The 20,592-nt window shown below is 37.1% G+C and overlaps 1 protein-coding gene across 1 annotated transcript; it reads right to left on the bottom strand.

The window, feature by feature from the left end:
• Positions 1-2,788: 2,788 nt before the first annotated feature.
• Positions 2,789-20,036, bottom strand: LOC124170796 (homeobox protein rough-like). The gene is made up of 3 exons (XM_046550169.1): positions 19,988-20,036; positions 10,160-10,394; positions 2,789-3,095 (listed from the first exon to the last, which is right to left on the bottom strand). The coding sequence occupies exons 1-3, from the start codon at positions 20,034-20,036 to the stop codon at positions 2,873-2,875; spliced, it is 507 nt and encodes a 168-aa protein (XP_046406125.1). The 3' UTR covers positions 2,789-2,872.
• Positions 20,037-20,592: the final 556 nt, after the last annotated feature.

Raw genomic sequence — 20,592 nt, 5'->3', positions numbered from 1 at the left:
TTCCAACTCTACACTGACAACTCATCTCTTAAATGGCTAAATGAAGTGGCTGGAACAAAATCGAAATTGATGCATTGGTCATTGATACTAGCGGACTTTGACTTTGACATTTGTCATGTCCCTGGATCAAGTAATCAAGCAGCAGATAGCCTATCAAGAAATCCTGTGACTGAACCAAATTCAGGCAGGGAACTAGTGGAGAGGGAAGTTCCGGAGTAAAGAAAAAGGAAAGAAGACTTACCTGGTCTTTTGGCTGCTAATTGTGAAAGGAAACCTTTCGATATGGACATTATTAGGAGATGGCAGAGTAATGATAGGTCCTGTAAGAAGATGAAATCTTGGATTGGTCAACGTTGCGCTGATAGCAGAAGTGTTCCTGCTACTTTCAAGATGTGTTATAAGAATCTTCGTCTCGAGAACGATGTTCTTTTATATGTCTCCCATAACTCGGATCAGTCACCGGTGCCTATGATGCCAAGATCTCAAGCTAGGACCATATTAGAGAAGTTCCACGATGAGCCAGAAGCTGGGCATCCAGGACAGGAGAAAACATTCTTATCAATTCGTCGGCGGTTCTTCTGGGTGATTTGCGCCAAGACGTAAAGAGGTATGTAGTACAAGAGTGTCCAGTATGTGCATGCACAAAAGCGAGCAACCAGAAGGCCAGTACCAGTTCAAGAGGAAGACGTCCATATTAACCCTGGGAAGTATTGGCTTTAGACCTGACTGACATATGAAATGTAGACATCTATATCTGGTATACAGCAAACCTAATGGTTCCGAATGATGGACTGATAACAGAATACAACTTTGGCAAACACTACATGATGAAAGATGAAGAAATTGCAATATGGTTTGTTTAAACCTGGAAATGGAAGTAGCTAATGGAATAAAATTCAAGTTTGACTCGGAACACTTAGAGAAATTAGATGGCAGGGAAAAGGAATTCCTAAGAATTCTTAAGAATTTTCCTAAGATTCTTAAGAATCGATAAATGAAATACATATATGGAATTTTCATTCACGATACCAGAGAGTATGAACAGTACATGCAGACTTAGATAGGTAATGGAAGAAATACTCAAATTAAAATGGAATTTGAAGCTATTGGAGAAAGGATAATATGGCTAACAATGAGCGTTTCTAAACTGTCATACTGAGGTTCAAAAGCTCATGAGATAACTGGACGGTTCAAAGTACTTTTATGGAATAAATATTCCTAATTTTTATATTGCGTACTTGATTCTCCCTTTATTCCAACAATTTTTACGTAAACGCTGCCGAAATGAGCTCTCGTTTCATATGTGCAAATGGTGCCGTTTACAGGGCCACTATATTACCGGAGTTTTCATTACTAAGATACAGTTTTTCTACGAAATGTTCGAGCTAGCCATCCTGCCCAATCATGACTGTGACTTACCAATCCATTAAATCAATACCTGAAAGTCACATGTTCACGAGAGGAATGTAACGTAACAGTACGTCATTTTGGTGTCAATCAGTGACGAGTGACATACATTTTGTTCCGCTAACAGAAATTGAGGGATGCGGGAGATGATTCGTTTCGTACCCAAATCAAGTCCATCACAAGGATGAAGTATCAGAATTAAAAAATTCCCCAGCATTCACCGTTTTTGTTCCTGGGCGCTGTCACTGACTGACATTTTAACTTTTTGTAGCGCTCAAGTTCCAAATTTCGGTGTATGCGCTTCACTGTCCCCGACTGGTAACCTAAATTCCTTTAATAATATGATCGTCAAGTAATAATAGTATATCAGTTTCATAGTTCTTGGAATATTGTTTATTCAGCGGAGCACTGTACTTTTTGTCAATTGTTGACTTCGACATGCCGCGTTCCACCGTCACATTCATTGTCGTCGCGTCGCATCGGTACGTTTGTTGTGAAAACGGGACATACGAGCGGAACATAGAGGTTACTCTATGGAGGGACCTCTATGGAGCAGAATGATTGTTTATATCTGCAATCATTACTCGTGGCATAAGTCAGGAGTGATTAAGATGGCAAAGACGGGAGCAGAGAGACAGCGCGAGTATCGTGAGAGGAAAAACCAAAGCGGAGAATAAGAGGAATTTAAAAGGAAAAAAAAGAGAGCAACAACGAGATCGTCGTCCCGCTTTTTAATCACATGTAGCACGCCAACAGAACAAGAAGCACTAGAGAGGACGTCGAGAGCAGCTAAGAGCGGCGCCAAGCGACCTACCTTCAATTTCGGGAATTCCGGTTCGTCAACTAACAAGAAAAATAATATAAATGATAGTGTACATTTTCAAAAGTATGTATACACCCAGTAGTCCCACTTAACTGATGGGGACGGGTTGGTGAAAACTTGTGAGGTCGGCACATAAAGCGACTTGCATCCCTTACTCGTATGCCACCAAGAGCCGACGAGGACGGAGGCGAATGTTATGTAGCTACCGAAGAAGAGTCAAACTCCAGGAGCATAAGTCCAATTGGAAAAAAGATTAGAGGATGGAATGAACTGAGGTAACTCACGTCCACGATCACGTTGGGCGGTCGGAGTGTTTTTTTTTCGGCTTCCGTGCGAGGTTTTTCCTATCTTTGGATTCATTTTTAGACTGATCGTTTATCTATTTCTAAAACTTCGCTTCGTGGCCGAGTAGATGTTTATATATTTGTTTCATCGCATAGAAATCTTTATTTTGTACAAATTACTGAACTAATACTTTCTCTGAATCATACGAAAACTGATTAAATAAAAATATTGACAAGAATTATTATTAGGTATTTATTTAATAAAGTGGTGAATTACAAACAATTTTTTTGCTTATAATTTATGAATATATGTATAATTTTGAATGAGGCACTGCCTATGCTATATTTTTTTGAAAGCTTATGATAAAGTGCTCTCTTCATTCTTTGTACTCTTAGAAAATGCCAAAAGACAGAAAGGTGAGTCGGGTTTTTGACGCAAATGAAGTTTTGGAACTAAAGATGTGGATAAGAGTTTGTTTTCTTGCTGAGAAGCAAAGCAAACCGGACATGGAAAGTCTTGAATCCTTTCTGATTTGAATCCAATGGAAACTGCTGAGGTGGTGGTGACCAAAGCCAAATTCCTGAAATAGTTAAAGAGTTGTCAATTTATTGGATGAATAATTATTGCTCCAATTCAATATCTTGCATTGATAATTCATTGTGGTTCTTGGAGGAAGTAATGATTGCTATGATATTCCACATGGCACAAAATATCTTCTAGCCGTCTAAAAAATATCTAGAACGTCTTCAATTAATGTCTAGAAAATATTTTGTAATATCTTCTAGATATTTTGTAGTTATCTGAATGTCTGCTTTTCTGATATCTACAAGATATCTTTGAGAAGATATTTTCTAGACATTCATATTCAAATTAGGTCCATTGGGAAAATTCAGGATAAATTACTTAAATATAATATTTTTCGGTATAACAAGAGTTTATTTTCAAGTGACAGCCTACTTGTGGAGCAGGAGGTGATGATAAGGTGCCTTTCTAATGGGGGCTTCCTCCTCCGAATTCAAATTTGAAGTTACCAAGGAGCTTACAATTTCCTTTTAGATTTCTCAAAGGAGTCTGCAACATTATCAACGAATGTTGATTCAGTGTCTTGCAATATAGGTCTTGAAGAATTTTTAATGCAAGTTTTTTCCAACGTATTTAAACACCTTCATCAGGGATGATATTTATATGAATGAGTACACTGTGATATGTAAAAGGTTGTGGCAATAATTTTTACGATTGTAAAAAAAATTAGTTGTAAATTAATTATAAAAAACAGAGACTAAAATTTTGACATACCTTTCATTCATTGGAATTCGATTTGTTTGTTGATGGTAACGAAGCTGAGATGATAACTGAGCTGTAACGGTAGTTAACTATCAATTTTGATTAATTAAGTAATGAATTTTGTTTAAATTGTCGATATTTGTTCTTTCATCACTAATACTTTTGTTTTTGAAATGTTCATCATTTCTTGAAATAATCGTTTTGTTAAATTACTTTCAGTATCTGAACTTCCGGTATTTTTGAAGGTAATGACCATACTTTCATAGAATAGTCATATTCTAGACATCTAGTAGGTATTCAAAAAAGAAGCCACCGTAACTTCAAATCGCTTTTATAAATATTTGCCATAAGAGTTGCCTTTGCTTTTTAAGTGCACGTAGGGGAGAGTGGGGTAATAGCGTACAATTAAGCATTTTCATTTTGTATCTTTCATTTGAAAACTTCAACGAAAGAGACAATCGTATCTTTTTGAAAGGAATTCCATTTCCCACCAATTTTTTGCTTCATATTTGGAAAATTTTCCTTACTTTGAGTGTTACGCCTAATTTACAAAACCCTTACACTGCTCGGTATTTTCCCGAGTGCCGGGGCAATACCGTTCATCACACCAGTTAGGGGCAATACCGCAGAGAGCGGTGGTGAACGATATTGCAAAGACTGTGGGGGAAAGCAAAGATGGAGAATGTAATTTTAAGTTTTATTTCATCATCGAAATAAGTTAAACATAGCATAATAGCTTGCATTAAAATTAAAATAATACCAACCCCCTATCTTAATTATAATAAAAGTGAGCTAACATAAAACTAAAATTAAATAAAATCCATTTCTATTTACGATTAAATGTAGTATTGCCGCGAGACGAGACGATACGAGACTTTAGCTAGTCTCGCCTCATCAGTGTCGTATTCTGACCTCGGGTATCGTCTCAAGTCTCGTCTCGTGAACACCTGTCTCGTCACGGTCTCGAGTCTCGGACGAGACTCTCGTCTCGCTTCCCCCAAAATAAATTTAGCACCGTTTCCATTGCATGCTTAATCGCTGAATCGATATTCTTGAAATTGGAGAGCCATTAATATAAAGTGCTAAAATATATTTATCTGGACGCTAATTGCATCAAACTGGTGCTAAACTCATTGATTTGTTTGATACTTAATGATTAAACTAATAGCATAATACGAAAAATGTCTAAAAATGGAATGTAAACATACAAATATCCCGCAGAGAAATCCACAGAAGGTTTAAGAAAATAACCGCAAAGATAATGCAATTGGTATTAGAGATAATTTTCGCTTTAATAACGTTGTTAAAATAATTTTCAGACTTAAAAAAGTTTAATTCATATAAGTTTTATATTTGACTTTAGCCATTTAAGCTAAAGAAATAGTCCGAAAATCAAGGTATCCGGGTTCGAAACCCAGTCTGGGTGAATGATTTTTCCTCTCGGGAATTTTTCACTATTCTGCAAATGGATTTTTCCATTGCAATGGATATCAAGAAATTTATGGCAAAAATAGGGTAGTTTCCTTCATCAAAGAAAACGAAAGGCATTGATCACGATTCGTTACCCACCATTAGTGTATTCATAATATACAAATTATTTGGCTTTGGATATACCGGTTTAGACGAATGGCAATGGTCAATTTTATCCTCATTTGAAAAAGGCCAGATTGGCGCCCTTGTGATTCCACTCCACTTGACGTCAAAAGGGACCTAGTTTCTATACGATTAGATAGGAGTTTTACATCGTCTGAGATTACCAATACATGCATGAGGCACAGAGCTCCGAGAAACATGTCTTAATAATCACTTATTAAAACTGGCTGAGGTCGGAAAGTTTTCTTCGTTTGATAAGGTATTAATAATCCTTATTTTAGCCAAGCGCTACCAGCTAGCAAGGTACTCTGCTACCTGCTAGCATCCTGCGTCGTATCAGCGCTCAAAGCCTCGCCCCAAGGTCACCTCACTTGCGGCAGCGGGAACCAGAACAACGTCACACGGAGTTTACCCGGCATTCATACTTAGCCGTCGCGTTTTCGCGCGCTTGAAATTTTTCACTTTTCATTTATTCGCGAAAAATAGATATCGTCATTTAAAAATCTAATTGCGTGAAATACGTCCTCCAGGAGTATTAATCTTTCGATTTCGGCAATAAAAAAATAATAGGAAACCACCCTATTACTGAATCTATCACTGTAATCGCAGGTCGTAAAAACATTAGTCCAAGAATCAGATTTAAGAATATCTAGGAAGTGTGAGATATTCCTGTGGGAGAAGGAAATATTGCAGCAATAAAAAGGCTTTGATGGCTAAGCACAGTGGAATTCAACAAAGCAGGATAGTGATCAGGGATGTCATAAGATAAAGCAGAGACATTCACCAATAACTGGGTAATTTTCGGTATGGTCCATTGAGGTAGTAGAGTGAGAAGTATGTTGAGAGGGCTCATCACATTTAGATTTTTACGTTTCAAAAGACAAAGGAAGTCATCCCCATTCGTACGATCTGCGAGCAAACAATATAAAAATCACCAGTCATATAAAAACATTAAATCTATTGGGTCAATAAAAAGTTGGCATTAAGCAAGTTGTTCAGCGATTTTAAAAACCCTTAAAATTACTTGCTGGCGAACGATAAAAGGAGATAACAAAAATTTGTTTGTCACCAGCAGGAACATTAATCCGAGCACATTCAAAGTGCATTCCTCAATTAGAAGCTCATGAGGCACATTGCTCACTTCAAAAGTAATGTCAGATTTGGCTAGTACGATAACACAAGCATTTTTTAAATGAGACCAGTTTACCAGTGCTTCCTCAAAACATCCGCAACACTACGTACCGGAATGCTGAGATATTTAACTTCATTATTAGTCACCCAATGTTCACAAACAGATTATTAATTTTAATAATAATAAAAACGTCTGGTGACGCGTCGGCCTTGATCAATTATTGAATCTCATTCAAGAAACTTTAAGATGAAGCGGATATCACGGAATTAGCAAATGTGAAATTATTTTTTTCTAAGCATAGAAAATATGTCCATTTTAGTTCTACAACCTCTTTTTTCAAGATTTCAATGTCAGCCACCAGATTCCCAACGAAAGTATGGACGATCGGCACAAAAGATATTTCCAATAAATATCACACGACTCGTAAAGAACTGTTAGCGATAAATCCTTAAGGCCCGTACATTTAGAGTGATATATATTCGGGACGGAGTCACAAGGTATGAACTTATCACAGGAATTAAAGGAAATTTCGCAGCCGCAACACGAAAGTACACCAGCGCTGGGCGCCACATTGTATGTTTTTCATTTCATGTTCCCCACCAAAGCGCTCACTGAGCATACACCATCCAGGGGGAATGTGATCGCTCATTGAGCGCTGACGTCACAGTCCGCTCACTGATCAAGTAGCAATCACTGCCCCCAGATGCACCCACTGTCAGTGCATGGAAGCAAAGGAATGTCTCAAAATCCCTCTTTCCATCAGCCACCATGTGGCTCATTAGGAATGTTGAGAACCCTGGCTACCCTCTCTCTCGAAGAGATTATAACCCCAACCCATTCCTTTCAGTTCCTGCTCGGACTTCGTATTTTGACCATTTTCAAGGGCCTTTGGAGAGCAATGGTTGAGTTTTTGTTTTGCATTTAGCTGTGTTGAGTAATTTTGCATTGATCATCACCTATTCTTCCCGAAAATTTTATCCTATCATCATATAAGTCCCTTAAGGCTAAGTAAGCTAATTAGCTTACGATAAGCTGCTTATCATTGTTTCTGAAAGAAAACAATAAAAAAGATAACTCTCTACTTTTTGCTATCAGGTAGGTTGGACAATGGGCAATCTCTGCCTTGGGGTGTTTGGCAAATGTCAATCTTGTCTTCAATTTTAAGCCTGATTGTACCATGAACTACCCTCTTAATATATCACGTAATGTCCTGCAATCAACTAATTGTAATCTACATGTGAGCTTGTATAGCAAATTTGAGGGCTTGAGAAGGTGGAATGCGTCTTTCTCTGCTCACATTTGAATGAATATGTGGAGCATCAAGTAATCCTACCCCAAAAAGTATCTAGTTATGACTTTTTCTACTTGAGAGGAAAAGCGATGGATGCCGCGAAGAAACTGTACCCGGCTGAATCGTGTGATGAAGCAAAGAATCTGCGCATAAGCAAATTATGATGCAAATGCTCAGTATAAATTCGTTTAATAAGTGGCAGATTACTGAGTGGAGCATAATTCCATGCAATATTTTTTCCATCTACTTAATTTCCTTCATGGGTCCTACGCCGGCTGAAACTGATATTACGGTGTGCAATACGTGCTAATCTGATCAGTGGTTCAGTCATTGCTCTAGCTTTAACAATTTTAGAACTAGTCTGGTGCTACAGCCATATCGAGTCGTCTGAACAACCTCACGTCCTAAATTAGTCACAGGGATCTAGTGAAAATTTTGACTACAAATGATGAATTCAGCGCGGGAAATCCCTTCGCACATGGAAATGCATTTCATGGGTTATTATTCTGCATTATTGGTTCACCAATTAGAACAACGGACTCTAAATTATTCTAAATAATAGGTTGGGGAAAAAGAAATTCATTATTTTTGCATTAACTCCAGGACATTATTTAACACGCTTTGGATTGTCCGATTTCGGTCAAATATGCACCGTTTTGTTTGATAATTTGTTGCTATTTTAATAGTAGCTTCATTATCCCTCTCGCATAGAAGTCTTGGTATTTTTTGGTGAAAAACTTTAGCACCCGTTTAACACTCAGTACGTTTTGCAATGCGAGAAAAAGATGATAATCGCTTTGTTCTTGGCCTGGACTATACGGTGGATGCATTAAAACTTTCCAGCCAAGCTCCCGGATTTTCTGGCGAGTCACTACAGATGTGTGTGACCTTGCGTTGTCCTGATGGAACACAACGCCTCTCGTGTTGTCCAGTTCTGGCCGTTTCTGGTCAATCGCTTGCTTCAAAAAGTCCAGTTATGGACAGAAGAATTCTAAATTTAACGTTTTGCCTCATGGAAACAGCTCATGATAAATGATTCCTTTCCAGTGCCACCAGATGCACAGCAGAACCTTCTTGTCCGTTAGTCCTGGTTTGACCGACGATTGAGCAGGTTGATCGCTCTTTGATCACGATCCTATTTGCACATTACTGTCGTATGTAACCCACTTCTCATCCCCTGTCACCCTCCGTTTTAGAAATGGATCACTTTCATTCCGTTTGCCTAAGGCTTTGCAGATGGAAATTCGATCCATCATTTTTTTGTGTTACTTGGTGTGGTCCCAAACATCGAGCTTCTTTTCAATACAAATTTGTGCAAATGGTGTAAAACTGTATTATAGTCAATCTTTAGCTCCTGGGAGATCTTAGGACTACTAACATGCCGGTTAAATTCGATTATTTCTGTGATTTTATCGACATTTTCGATACGGACCTGCCCGTGCGAGATGCATCTTCCACATCCAAAATTCCTGAATGGAATTGACAAAACCAAAACTGCTCGTAATTAGCTGTTGGAGTTTGGGGATCATAACCGCCATACAAAATTTGACCAGTCTGGCTTTCATTTTCGCCTTTATCAAAGAAAAATGTAAAATATACCGAATTTTCTCGTTGTTGACCTCCATTTTTAACACCCTGTAACTAACAATTGAATGGGCCAAACAATAAATAGCAACTGCATAAATTTAGTATGAAATGTCACCTTGACAACGAGCTTAAATTTGAAATCGTCTGATGTATACTGTAACACCTAATTTTGAGTGGTTTGTTTTGGTTTTTGGTGTGACGTAATACAAGCAATAATAAGCAGCAGAGGTGGAGTGAGGTAATTGTTGTGATTGTTGACGGCGCGGGAGGAAGTGAAAAGAGGGGAGTCGGATTGTGATAGTTATAGCGGACGGGTGTTCCCTTGCTCCCGAGTTTGTATTATTTAAAGTGAAATAAAATATTTGTAAGTGACGTGAAACGAAGAGTAATTAAAAATGAAACGTTACAATACTTTACGAAATATCGATCACTACAGCCATCAACCAGCAAAATAATGGATTTCTTTTTCCCCAACCTAATATATAATTGTAAATAAATTAATAGCACCATATCATTAAAATCCTGTAAGACTACAAAATATTTTCCACCATCTCACAAGAACGCGATGATTACATTAAGATAAACGTTCTTTATAAGTTCGTAAATACGAACCTCCAAATTTTTCTTAACTTGAACTTTGTAATAACGACAGTGTACTCGTAGTAGTAGTAAACGGTATACTCTCGTTATTTCATTATATCATGATGAATAATTGATGCACAAATTCTTTCTTTTACGCTATTAATGATTATTTCACCTGTACTGGTTATCCAACAATGCTTTCTCTATGCGTTTATCCTTGGCTCGTCTATTTTGAAACCATATCTTAACCTGTGTCTCGGAAAGAGAAAGTCTGCGGGCTAAATCTTGCCTGAGAGCTCTTGAAACATATTCACTTCTTTGGAATTCCAATTCCAAGTATGTGGTTTGCTCGATGGTAAATGTAGTTCTTTGCCTCCTTGGTTTACCCTCCTTTCTTCTTGGTCGATTAACTGGAATGAAAAAAAGATGATTATGTCAATTTTGTCTCTGAGATACTACTGGGTGCCTACCATAGATACCACGGAGATATTCAGGCTCTTGCAAAGGTAATGTTTATATCTGCTGCTCAGAAAATTCAGACTTTTCTATTGACCCATGTAGAATATTATAAATATAATTAACTTATATTTAACATATTATACTTATATTTTAAATATTAATGATTTTTACTGATAAATAATAATTTTTACTGATTACTCTACATACTGTGTGCATTGCACAATAAATGTATATATGTACACATAAACCCTCTGCGTGTATATTTGCGTATATTCGTTAAGAAATCAAAGGGTTAAAATGCGACCTGACTGGAACTCAAACTGGAAATCTCTCGGTTGCTGGCCGAGTGTACTTGTTGCGCAACCAAGACGCTTAAACTTACCCCTTGATTTCGGCGTGGGTTTTGTACACAGGAAACCCACTTTGCTTTGGCCCACAAGAGTAACCTATAAATAGCCTATTCACGTATACAAAGTGATTCAGGAGGAATCTACAATACTTCAGGAGGTGGTAGCTTCATCTTACATGGTGATATGGGAGACAATTTTAAGATTTTTTTGTCTATATACATGGGGTTTCAAGTCTTTTGTTATTGAGCTATGGCTGCGTATACATTTTTTGAATGATCTTTGCCGTTACCATGAAAACCTTTTTACATAGATAATCTGCCCTTTCGACATTTTATTTTTATTTTTGAAGATATTAACACATTCAGTGAGGATGACATATATATATATGTCATGAGGGCTTTTCCACTCAGGCGGATGACATAAATGTATGTCTTCGGGAGTACGCTTTTCCGCTGGTCACTAGGGTGCTCCGAGCGCGCCTAGCGTTACTTTTTCACCCTCCCGCAGTTCGGGATTGACCTTACACTATTGCAGAAGTGTCCGTTTCTAGTTCTACGTGTTCCTTCATTTTTAGTGTTTTTTTTTTTACTTAACTGCTATTTTTGGAACAATTTGGCAGGTTGAGATTTTTCTTTTCATTTCCTTCGTCATTTTTTCATCATTCTTATCGTAAATATCATAATCATGTCTTACATATGGATTATTTTTTTTAATTTGTTTTTTTACCTTCATTTTTAATTTATTCATATTTTATGTGCTATCACAAAAATTATGATTAGACTAACTTTTTTATTAAAGATATTTATCCCCGTTTCATACTCACTACATTATAAAAAATGATCTTAGTACGGTGCTTCAGTTAATGATGTTATATTTGAATTTCTTTTGCTAGGAACATTTTTTATAAATGCAAATTACGTTTATCCTGGGTGATTTTTTTGGGTCTTTTTTCTACTTTTACGGCATATTTTCTCATTCGTTTCCCTAGGTCAATCACCAATCCTCTATTCATTTCGATTTTATTTCATTTTCTGAGTTATTCATACGTGTTGGGTTAGTTGCAGATTTTCTTCCTTTTCATAAAAAAATAACATATTAATGGCGTATGCAACACTGCATTACATTATCTACAGTATATACTGTAGATAATGTAATGCAGTCCAATATTGGTCTGTATTTTTTTACTCGTTTATTTGTTTCCTTAGCTTTGTAAACGAAATTGCGGAAAAAATAGACTCAGAGGTATTTTAAGCATTACGGCATTTAACCATTGTTTATTCCCTTGAAATAGTATTTTTATCTTATTTTTTAATTTATTCATATCTTATGTGCAACCACAAAAATTATTATCAGACTTACTTTTTGTTAATAACGTGTATTCCCGTCTCAAAACTTACTATTTTATTCCAAAATGTTTCCATGCGGTCCACAAGGTCGTATTTTATACTTTATTAATAATTTTAAAATAATTATTGCAAATTACGCTTTTTACATAATTTGAGTTTTTTCCTAATTTTACGGCATATTTTCTCAGTCATTGCTCCGCATCAATTACTTGTCCTCTGATCATTATGGTGTTTTCATTTTGTAGGTCATTAATACATTCTAGTGTTAGGTACAAATGCAGTCTTAATTTTCATAAAAACTAAGGTACTAATCAATACACTCCATTACACAAATTGTACTATTTTGCTGGATAATTTTTAAGGCTCAAGGTTGTAGTCCCTCCCTACCAGCGGCACTCCCAGAGATCATTTCAACTTGCAAATGATATTTTCTTTGAAATAATCCTCTCATAGACGGAGAAAAATGCAGAAAGCATTTTCCTCCGAAATCCTTCACCAAGGGCCTTCACTAAGGGCATAATGGATTGGAAGCTGTTGGACAGGGAGAACTGGAAACTTGGCTGGGCCTTCTTCTCCACATTGGCGCAATTAGGGTTAATACGATTTCTAACGATTGGAGGTCAGAATTAGTGTGAGTACCGATATTCGGGAGAAAATGTGCCGTGATAGGTTTTTAGGAATGATGCAGGCTCTTCATTTCTCCGCTGACCGTGAAGGCATCCGTAGGACAGTGACTGCAATTTGCCTAGAATGTGAAGGTCAACCAGGGCTCTATCTAAGGCCTTGCTTTCAAATATATCATAAACATTTGTGAGAATTTTTATTGAAATGTTTCAATTTTGCAATAACTGTGAGGTAAAATAGATTTAAAAAAATGTTTATCCCATAAATTTATATTTTTCTTGCCGTTCATTGTGTGTTCTACTTCTGTGACTTGAAAAAATTAAATCTACGGCCGTTGAAACAAAAAAAAACACGTAAAGACTAATTCCAAGATATTTCCGTCATTAACCTAAGGAATCAATGGTAGAAGAAGTATTATAAACGGAAATATGAAAAGTTCACTCCTTCATACAAGGAAAATTGCATGTGTGTAATGCGGGTTGCGTGAATTGTCAATTACTGGTGACGGGTGGCATACATGTATGTCATTAGGGTTTTTTACAAATTGCTTGAAATAGAAACAAAAGAAATTGAAAATTCTGTTGTATTACTTCCAAGACGACCGTTATGAAGGAAAATCACCCATCCGTCACTGGAGGTTTCGGTGAAAATATCATCCGCATTGAATGTGTTAAGTAAAACCTTCGAGTTTGACCTCTCCTTATCATTTCTTTTGAATCTGTAAATTACCAAGAAAATAACACAAGAAAAATAAATTGGCACCTTATTATATCTTTTTTACTCCCTTGTTCGGCATTCTATCGCTACACTCTTCCTCGAACGCCGTCAGCGACTCTTGTATTTTCTCCTTGAAACCACCTAATTCCTCCCATTACTTCCTAATCTTCCTAATTCCCGTCGTAATAATTCCCATCTCTATCTGCTCGTTCTTCTCCCGAATGTCTATAACGCCTCTCCTGTTCTTCTCTACACTGTCTTAGTGGCACTTCTACTTCACTTTCTCTGTGCTCCTTCGTCTTCATCTTAAACTCACGAGTTTCTATATGCAACCCTTTCTCTACCAATAGCGATTTCAAACGCTCCTGCAATTCAAATTTCGCCTCCTGTGTTGTCATCCTGGATTCCTCAACATGACTTGCAAATTTAAGTTCGTAAAATGTTTTAGTCACTCCCGCCATTTGAAATTTCCTTTGAAACTCTCTTTCAGATTCCTCGTGGTCTCCATCTAGACGAGTATTCGTGCCCCACACGTTGCGGCGCCAATAATATAACGACGTTTTTACTCCGCAACTTCACAAATCTAGTTTATACGATTTGCAAACACTTTTAATAAGTTCTATCGGCGAAAGTATCAGGAGCGACGACGCGTGCACCCGAACTCCACTAATTTCATTACAATAGTTCCGTATTCTTTGTTCTGCGTCATCAACAAAACTCGTCGTCCATTACTTTTTCTACTTTTCATTGTTTTTCTCCCATCACCAAAGAGAGATTCCTACGAACTGTGCACCTGCAAAACTGCCTTCTAAGCAATTCGCTTATAAAACGCATATGGCATTACCCAGTACATCATAAACGCTTCAAAAGCTACAGACTTCCAAAAGAAACATTAATTCGGTAACTCCGATTTCTTTCTTATATCTTTGATTTCTGTCAATATTATTGTAATTAATATTTTTCCCTTGCACTCGTTGCTGGCCTTCCGCTTTTGCAAGTTATTAATCATTGAAAAATTATAAAATCAAAGGAAAGAATGATAAAATTGCTAAAAAATATAAAACTTTCTTTAATCTTTAGTCTTTCGTTAATCGGATCATTCCCAACTACCGATGTCAGTTATATTTAGTCTTCCTAGTTTTAGTGGGCATTGCTCGCGCTCAATAGTAGCCTATATTTCTCGCTCTCCTTCACTAACACTGGCCCTATTAAAATTGTTGTTCCATTTGTCCCCTCAGTGCGATTTTAAGGACGATAAATTCCTCTAAAGAGGTAAAATTTGAAAATCAACGACGAGTCCAGTGCTTGGGTGGTTATACATGTTTTTCGTCTACACCAAAGTGCTAGTAATAGGGGAACCTATTAGAATTACAGAAATTGTATTTATTATTTTCTGAAATATGGATAAGGATGAGCATGCATGGAATATTTCAAGCCAGAAATGTTATATCCTGACGCTTTCCTCACCTTTTACTGCAATTATTTGACTTGTCTTCTTCAGAGCTATTCGGAAAACACGTATGAAAATTTACTCCAGAAACAGTGGTATCATTGTGCCGGAGCGCCGTTCCAGCACTGGTTAACAAAAGACATAAAATCAAATAACACTTTGGTCAGCTTGCGTCAAAATTTCTTATATATTCATTCGTAACCAAAATAAAAAAATTGTAATAAACTGTAAATGATAACTTGTAATAAAAGAACACGCAGAGTAATATTTCGCTTATAAAAAAGGTTAAGGGAAGTGCGTTCCAGCACTGCTTATTTTGCTATGACGTCACTGTCCAGAAGTAGAAAAAAGTAGAATGTCTTTTTGGATTCTTAATTAATTTGCTGATGATTACATGGGGCTCTATGATATGCCATGTAATTGATTAAGTATAGGAAAAAGAATTATAAATAATGGTTTTAATATCAATATTCATCCTTTGACGTATACTCGCCAAAATTTATAATAACAGAAATGAATCTTTGTTTAGTCATGGTTGAAATTTTGATATAAGAAGATAACTTTTATGGGTATTTTAATTAGTTACAAGAAAAATTGAGAAAACGAAGTATCCAAACGGTCAATCCATCGTGTAGTTTTCCAGCTTACGGTGCTCCACAGATTTCTTACCTTTTCATTTCATCGAAGTCCATCCTAATTTCTCACTCTACGAGTTCATTTGATCTTTTTATCTACGCGCAGTCTTGTAAGCTTCTATCCTTTTCTGATCATTTTTTTATGATGTTGTTTTTTATTTTAAGAGTTCGCTCACTAATAGGAATGTTTTCTTTGACTCCAATCTTGATTTACTTAAGCAGAGTAGCACCCCTCAATTAGGGATTGACTTTCATATTGTTTCCCAGGAAAAAAAAATAGTAGGTTGCTCCTGGCAACTTATTTTTCCCATAGATCGTGATTCAAACCTTTGGAAATTCCTTTAGAAATATTTCTTTTGGATTCATCCGATTTTCTATGTACATTTTAACTTTTTCAGGTGATAAACCCTATGAAATAGACTGAAAAACAGCCGATAAAGTCTAAATTCTCCTTTGCTTTATCTCCAAAGCCATCGCTGATTTATTTATGTAAATAGCTATTACTGCATTTTATCATCTGCGGCCTAGGGAAAGAATTTGAGAAAATTAAAATGCTTTTTAGTTTTGCTGCAAAACATTGGCCTCTTCAATTTTTACTTAAAATAAATTTTTTCCTAAGTAACCGATAATTGCGTTTCTATTTCTCATTCTGCAGAAGTGATCAAAAGGATTTTGACTATTTTTTTTCACTGAATGATTGTAGATAGTTCATCTACGATATTTTACCGTATAAAAATAGCCCCATATTATTTTTGTGCCATTCGATGCATTAACGATTCTACGTCTGCCTGAACAACGTCACGCTACTTAATTATAGTCTTATTTTTATTTAACAGAAAGTGCGCCTATTGTAAAATCGCCGTTCGATGTAGCTAACCAACGTGAAAAAACCTTTTTTTCTCATGATTAATCGCATCAATGGTAGGCGTATGGAAAAAGTGTTTTGCTTTGAGATTTGTCTTTTTAAATTTACAGATAAACAGCGTCGCTCGTCGGAACCCTAATTCTCGGTTTTGTTACATCCAATTCACAAAAGATTTACACGGTCGCTTTGTGCCTTGGGAAACGCCGTATGTTTTACACCGTCGGCTGAACCTTCCCTTCCCAACCCTCGCGCCAGTCGCCTCTCTGCCCCCGCCTCCTACCCTCTCCTCTCCGCAATAATCCCGCTCCCTCCCAACGACGACAATGACAGGATTATTCCCTTTCGCTCACCGAGCCACGAATACGAGCTATTCATAAGCCGCGCCAGTGCACATCTCTCCAATCCCGCCTCCTTCGCGTAATCCCCACCCTCCACCCCTTTCACCTCCTCTACCCACTCCCACTCTCGCGCCTCACCTTCCCCTCGATTTGCATTTCACACTCCAGCGTAAGCCGATGCCAACTCCTTGGTGCTGACTCTTTGAAGTGAAGAAGAGGCTTGCCTCTCGAGAATATGCTCAACATTGTTACCTGAAATAAGTTCATTAACACTTGTTGTATTTGTGGGAAACACATGAAGTACCTACCATAAAAAGATGTCACTTGGTGAAATTTTCTCATTTTAAGTAAAAAAATCAAATTTTCCATATATGTCTAATTTTGTACGATCCATTTCGTCGCGGTTCGAAATCATCAGGTTCTTTTTTTATTAATTTTATAAGCGTAATTTATCTCTTATAATTCCCCATATGCCAGGGTTACGTAGGAAATAGTTGATGGAAAATACTCTCAAAAACTCAAAAAATATCTTGCGCCTCTTCTTCACCCCCTAACTCCTCTCGGTAAGGTTGATTGATAATGTCTCATTGCGCAGTAAGAGAAAAGCGAGATAAATCTGTTAAGTTTTTCGTTGAAAATTGCCATGACAGAAAGAAAAACATCCTTATTCAATGTTCCCAGTGGTTTTTAATTTTTTCTTTAGCTGATTATTACGTTCAAAGCTCTCCTCTGGCGACATTTACTCACCCATACCATCGCCTTACACTCTGTCAAACCATATTCCTTTCTCTTTTAATATATTCACCTATTCCTGTAATGTAGAAAAATACGAAATATATGGGTTATAATATTTATGGTGCCATTTTGCATCCCTGGACACTTTCCCATTAGGCTCTTGACCAGTAATGCGTAGAGGACCAAATCGCCTTCTTTTAGTTTTGATGCCTACTTATGTATTGAAATTTACGTGTATTTATTACATTTTATTTTTTATATATGTTGAATACCTCTGTCCTCCGTAATTTCAAATTGATCTCTAAAGGTCAATGTAAATTATCCATAATTTGAATTCGCATGATTTCAAAATCTGAATCCAAAACCTTAAATAAAAATCTGCCGTCAGGAGTTTTGGAGACTTTAGATCATCTTACATTTATGTAGAAGATTGTTCAAGGAATATAGTCGCCACGATATAGGCTTCACAATTATTTTTCACCTTGCAATTACCGCGAGGAACATGGAGAACCCACTGCGATTCATTGGGTACTCCTGACAAGGAAGTCCTGAGAATTTCAAAGAATATATTTTCCTCCCGTATACGCAGTAATGTCCTTTCATTCTAAGTCGAGTGTCTTAAAATGGAAATATTGGTAATCCAAGAAGTTCACTGGTGAATTCAGGACAAAGAACTTTCTCGGCGATAATTCGACAGAATGTGTCTATCCTTACGCAGGATTTTTAGTTGTTACTTTTGAACAAAAACAACTAATTAGAGTAGCAGTAATTGGCTTATCACCATTATTTTCCGTTACTCCAGAGCAGAAATTTTTATTTTTTTTGTGCCGCAAGTCGCACATCAGTCACGTATTGTAATATAATGTTAAGTTTTTGCGTTTCACAGACCTCAGTGGGTTTAAAATAACTAGTATGAAAGCAGTGCTGTAGAACTTTTTCCGTGTACTTTTTCTCATCCACTATCCTTTTTTCTTCCGGTCAAATTCCCCTCTTGTGTCCCTCCCTTCCTTTCTCCGTCCTCTCTCCCACCTCCCTCCTACGCCCATCCTCGCCACAACTCACCAATCCCTTTACTTTTATTCCACATCTTTTGTCGCTCCACCGCCTTACTATTCTTTCTCCTTCCGGAGCTTAGAATCTTTCGTAAACCAATGTCCCTCCGCTCTTTCTCTCAAATAATATGCTTCTTTTACTTCGAACGATTCTGCCTTCGCGTTAGAATTCAACCAGCACAACATGAGGCAGAACACAATGGCATGTATTTACAGACTTATATAGGTATTACTTAGTCACCTCCGTTTATTTGCAAGTATTCTGTCCCTTAATTTTATGTGTGTTTTAATAACCAGTTTCGTTAACTTATATTGCAGATATTTTGTCCTTTAACAACGTAAGGATAACGAATATAGAAAGTGGGTGTATCAAAAGATCATTTGATTTTTATTACTCGCATTCTCATCTCAATGGGAAAAAGGAAAATTCCTATCTTTTACAAAATTCCCGTTTGCCGGCAACTATGTGAATAAATTCATTCCTAAGTTAATAAACAAGCAAAATTGATTTATAGTAATATCCCGATCGCTGAGATGGAAAGTGGTAGGAGAAAATGTTTCAACCGAGCAGTACAGAATTTCTTTCAATGTTCCCAGAGTAGAACGTAAGAGCAGTTGGCCATTAGACAGTTAATGGACCACATGGACCACATCTTTGTGGCATCTTTGTCCTTGCCATGACTACAATTTGAAATAGCATAGGGTTAGTGGATTGATCCTTGTACAAAGGCAACCACTTCATCCAGAACGCCGCGCGGGTTGCATATCCAGTTGAGCCTCGATCTCAATTATTGTCCTTATTTTGGGGGAAAATTGCGAAAATCCTTGCGTTCCACCCCCACTTATTTTTGACGTAATCGACTCTAATAACCTTCGAAAGGAAATTTTTTTCCAAAGGATGTAGATAAATCGTGCTGAATAGGACGCGAAATGTAAAAAGGCGCAATGTCTCATTGGATCATGGGTTCCTTTATTCAACCATTTCTTTCATCTGAGAGTTGGTGTAATTTTTCTGGAAGTACTTCCATTTTGTTCGTCGAACACTTAAGTGATGTTGTATTCGTTTTCTGACCTGTGATAAAGAGCTTCTTAGAGGCGCTGTTTAGGCATATTGCTGTTTTCTTTAATCGTGATGCGTGTCTATTACTTTTTGTGGAATGAGCTCAATCGATATAGTCGACATCCCTGATATATGCAAATAATATAATTTCAAAAGAGCAATAATTTTCTGGCCTAAATTTTTATATCATTAACTTCATTATCAGTGTTATTGCCATTTTTCGCCTGTTTTTCGCCGTTTTACCTCTTATTCTGATTTTAAACAATTCATGCTAAAATCTATTAACATGTTTAGCCGCATACATGTCTTAAGTATTTGGCAGCTACAGAGGACTACCTGCTTGGCGGTCGATCCACTTCGTGGACTACCTACCACGGAGCGGGTAGTCTACCTCCATAACAGCAGGCTCACTGCGATCCATCGCGCCAAATTCGGGCATATCCTTCGTGTGAATTTGCTTTCAATTCGACGCGGGTACGAAATTTTCATAACCGTGTTTTTGAGTAATGAAAATATGAATGAAGGATGAAATGAATTGTTTTAAATCCGAAAAAAATATTTTCAAAGCCGAAAAATAAGGGATAATTCGATTATCTGATGTCCTAACTTCCAATTAGACCGTTCAGAATTAAGTAAAAATATTTTAGGGAGGGAGTGGGGAAATATTTTGGTATTTCCTCTCATTTTATTAGTTAGGGGACCAGATGTGGTTTATTTCAAACCAACCGTGTGAACTGCGGCGAAATTCACATCAATTTCCGTACCAAAAACTCCTTTGTACCGGGAATCGAATCACGGTCCTTTGAATTTCAGGGCCACAGCGCAGACCACTACGCTTACCAGTTTTTTAAATAAATTTTAAGAAGGTTCAACGGTGCTGTATTTTAGGCCCTTGCGGTCCATCAAGGATGGTAACGCAAGGGAATATGCCAAATACCGGAAGGTGAACCCCATTCCTGCGCATTAAACCGCGCTTG

This window comes from Ischnura elegans, chromosome 1 (genome assembly GCF_921293095.1).
Source record: "Ischnura elegans chromosome 1, ioIscEleg1.1, whole genome shotgun sequence".
Classification (NCBI taxonomy): domain Eukaryota; kingdom Metazoa; phylum Arthropoda; class Insecta; order Odonata; family Coenagrionidae; genus Ischnura; species Ischnura elegans.
This window is presented reverse-complemented; position numbering and strand designations above follow the sequence as displayed.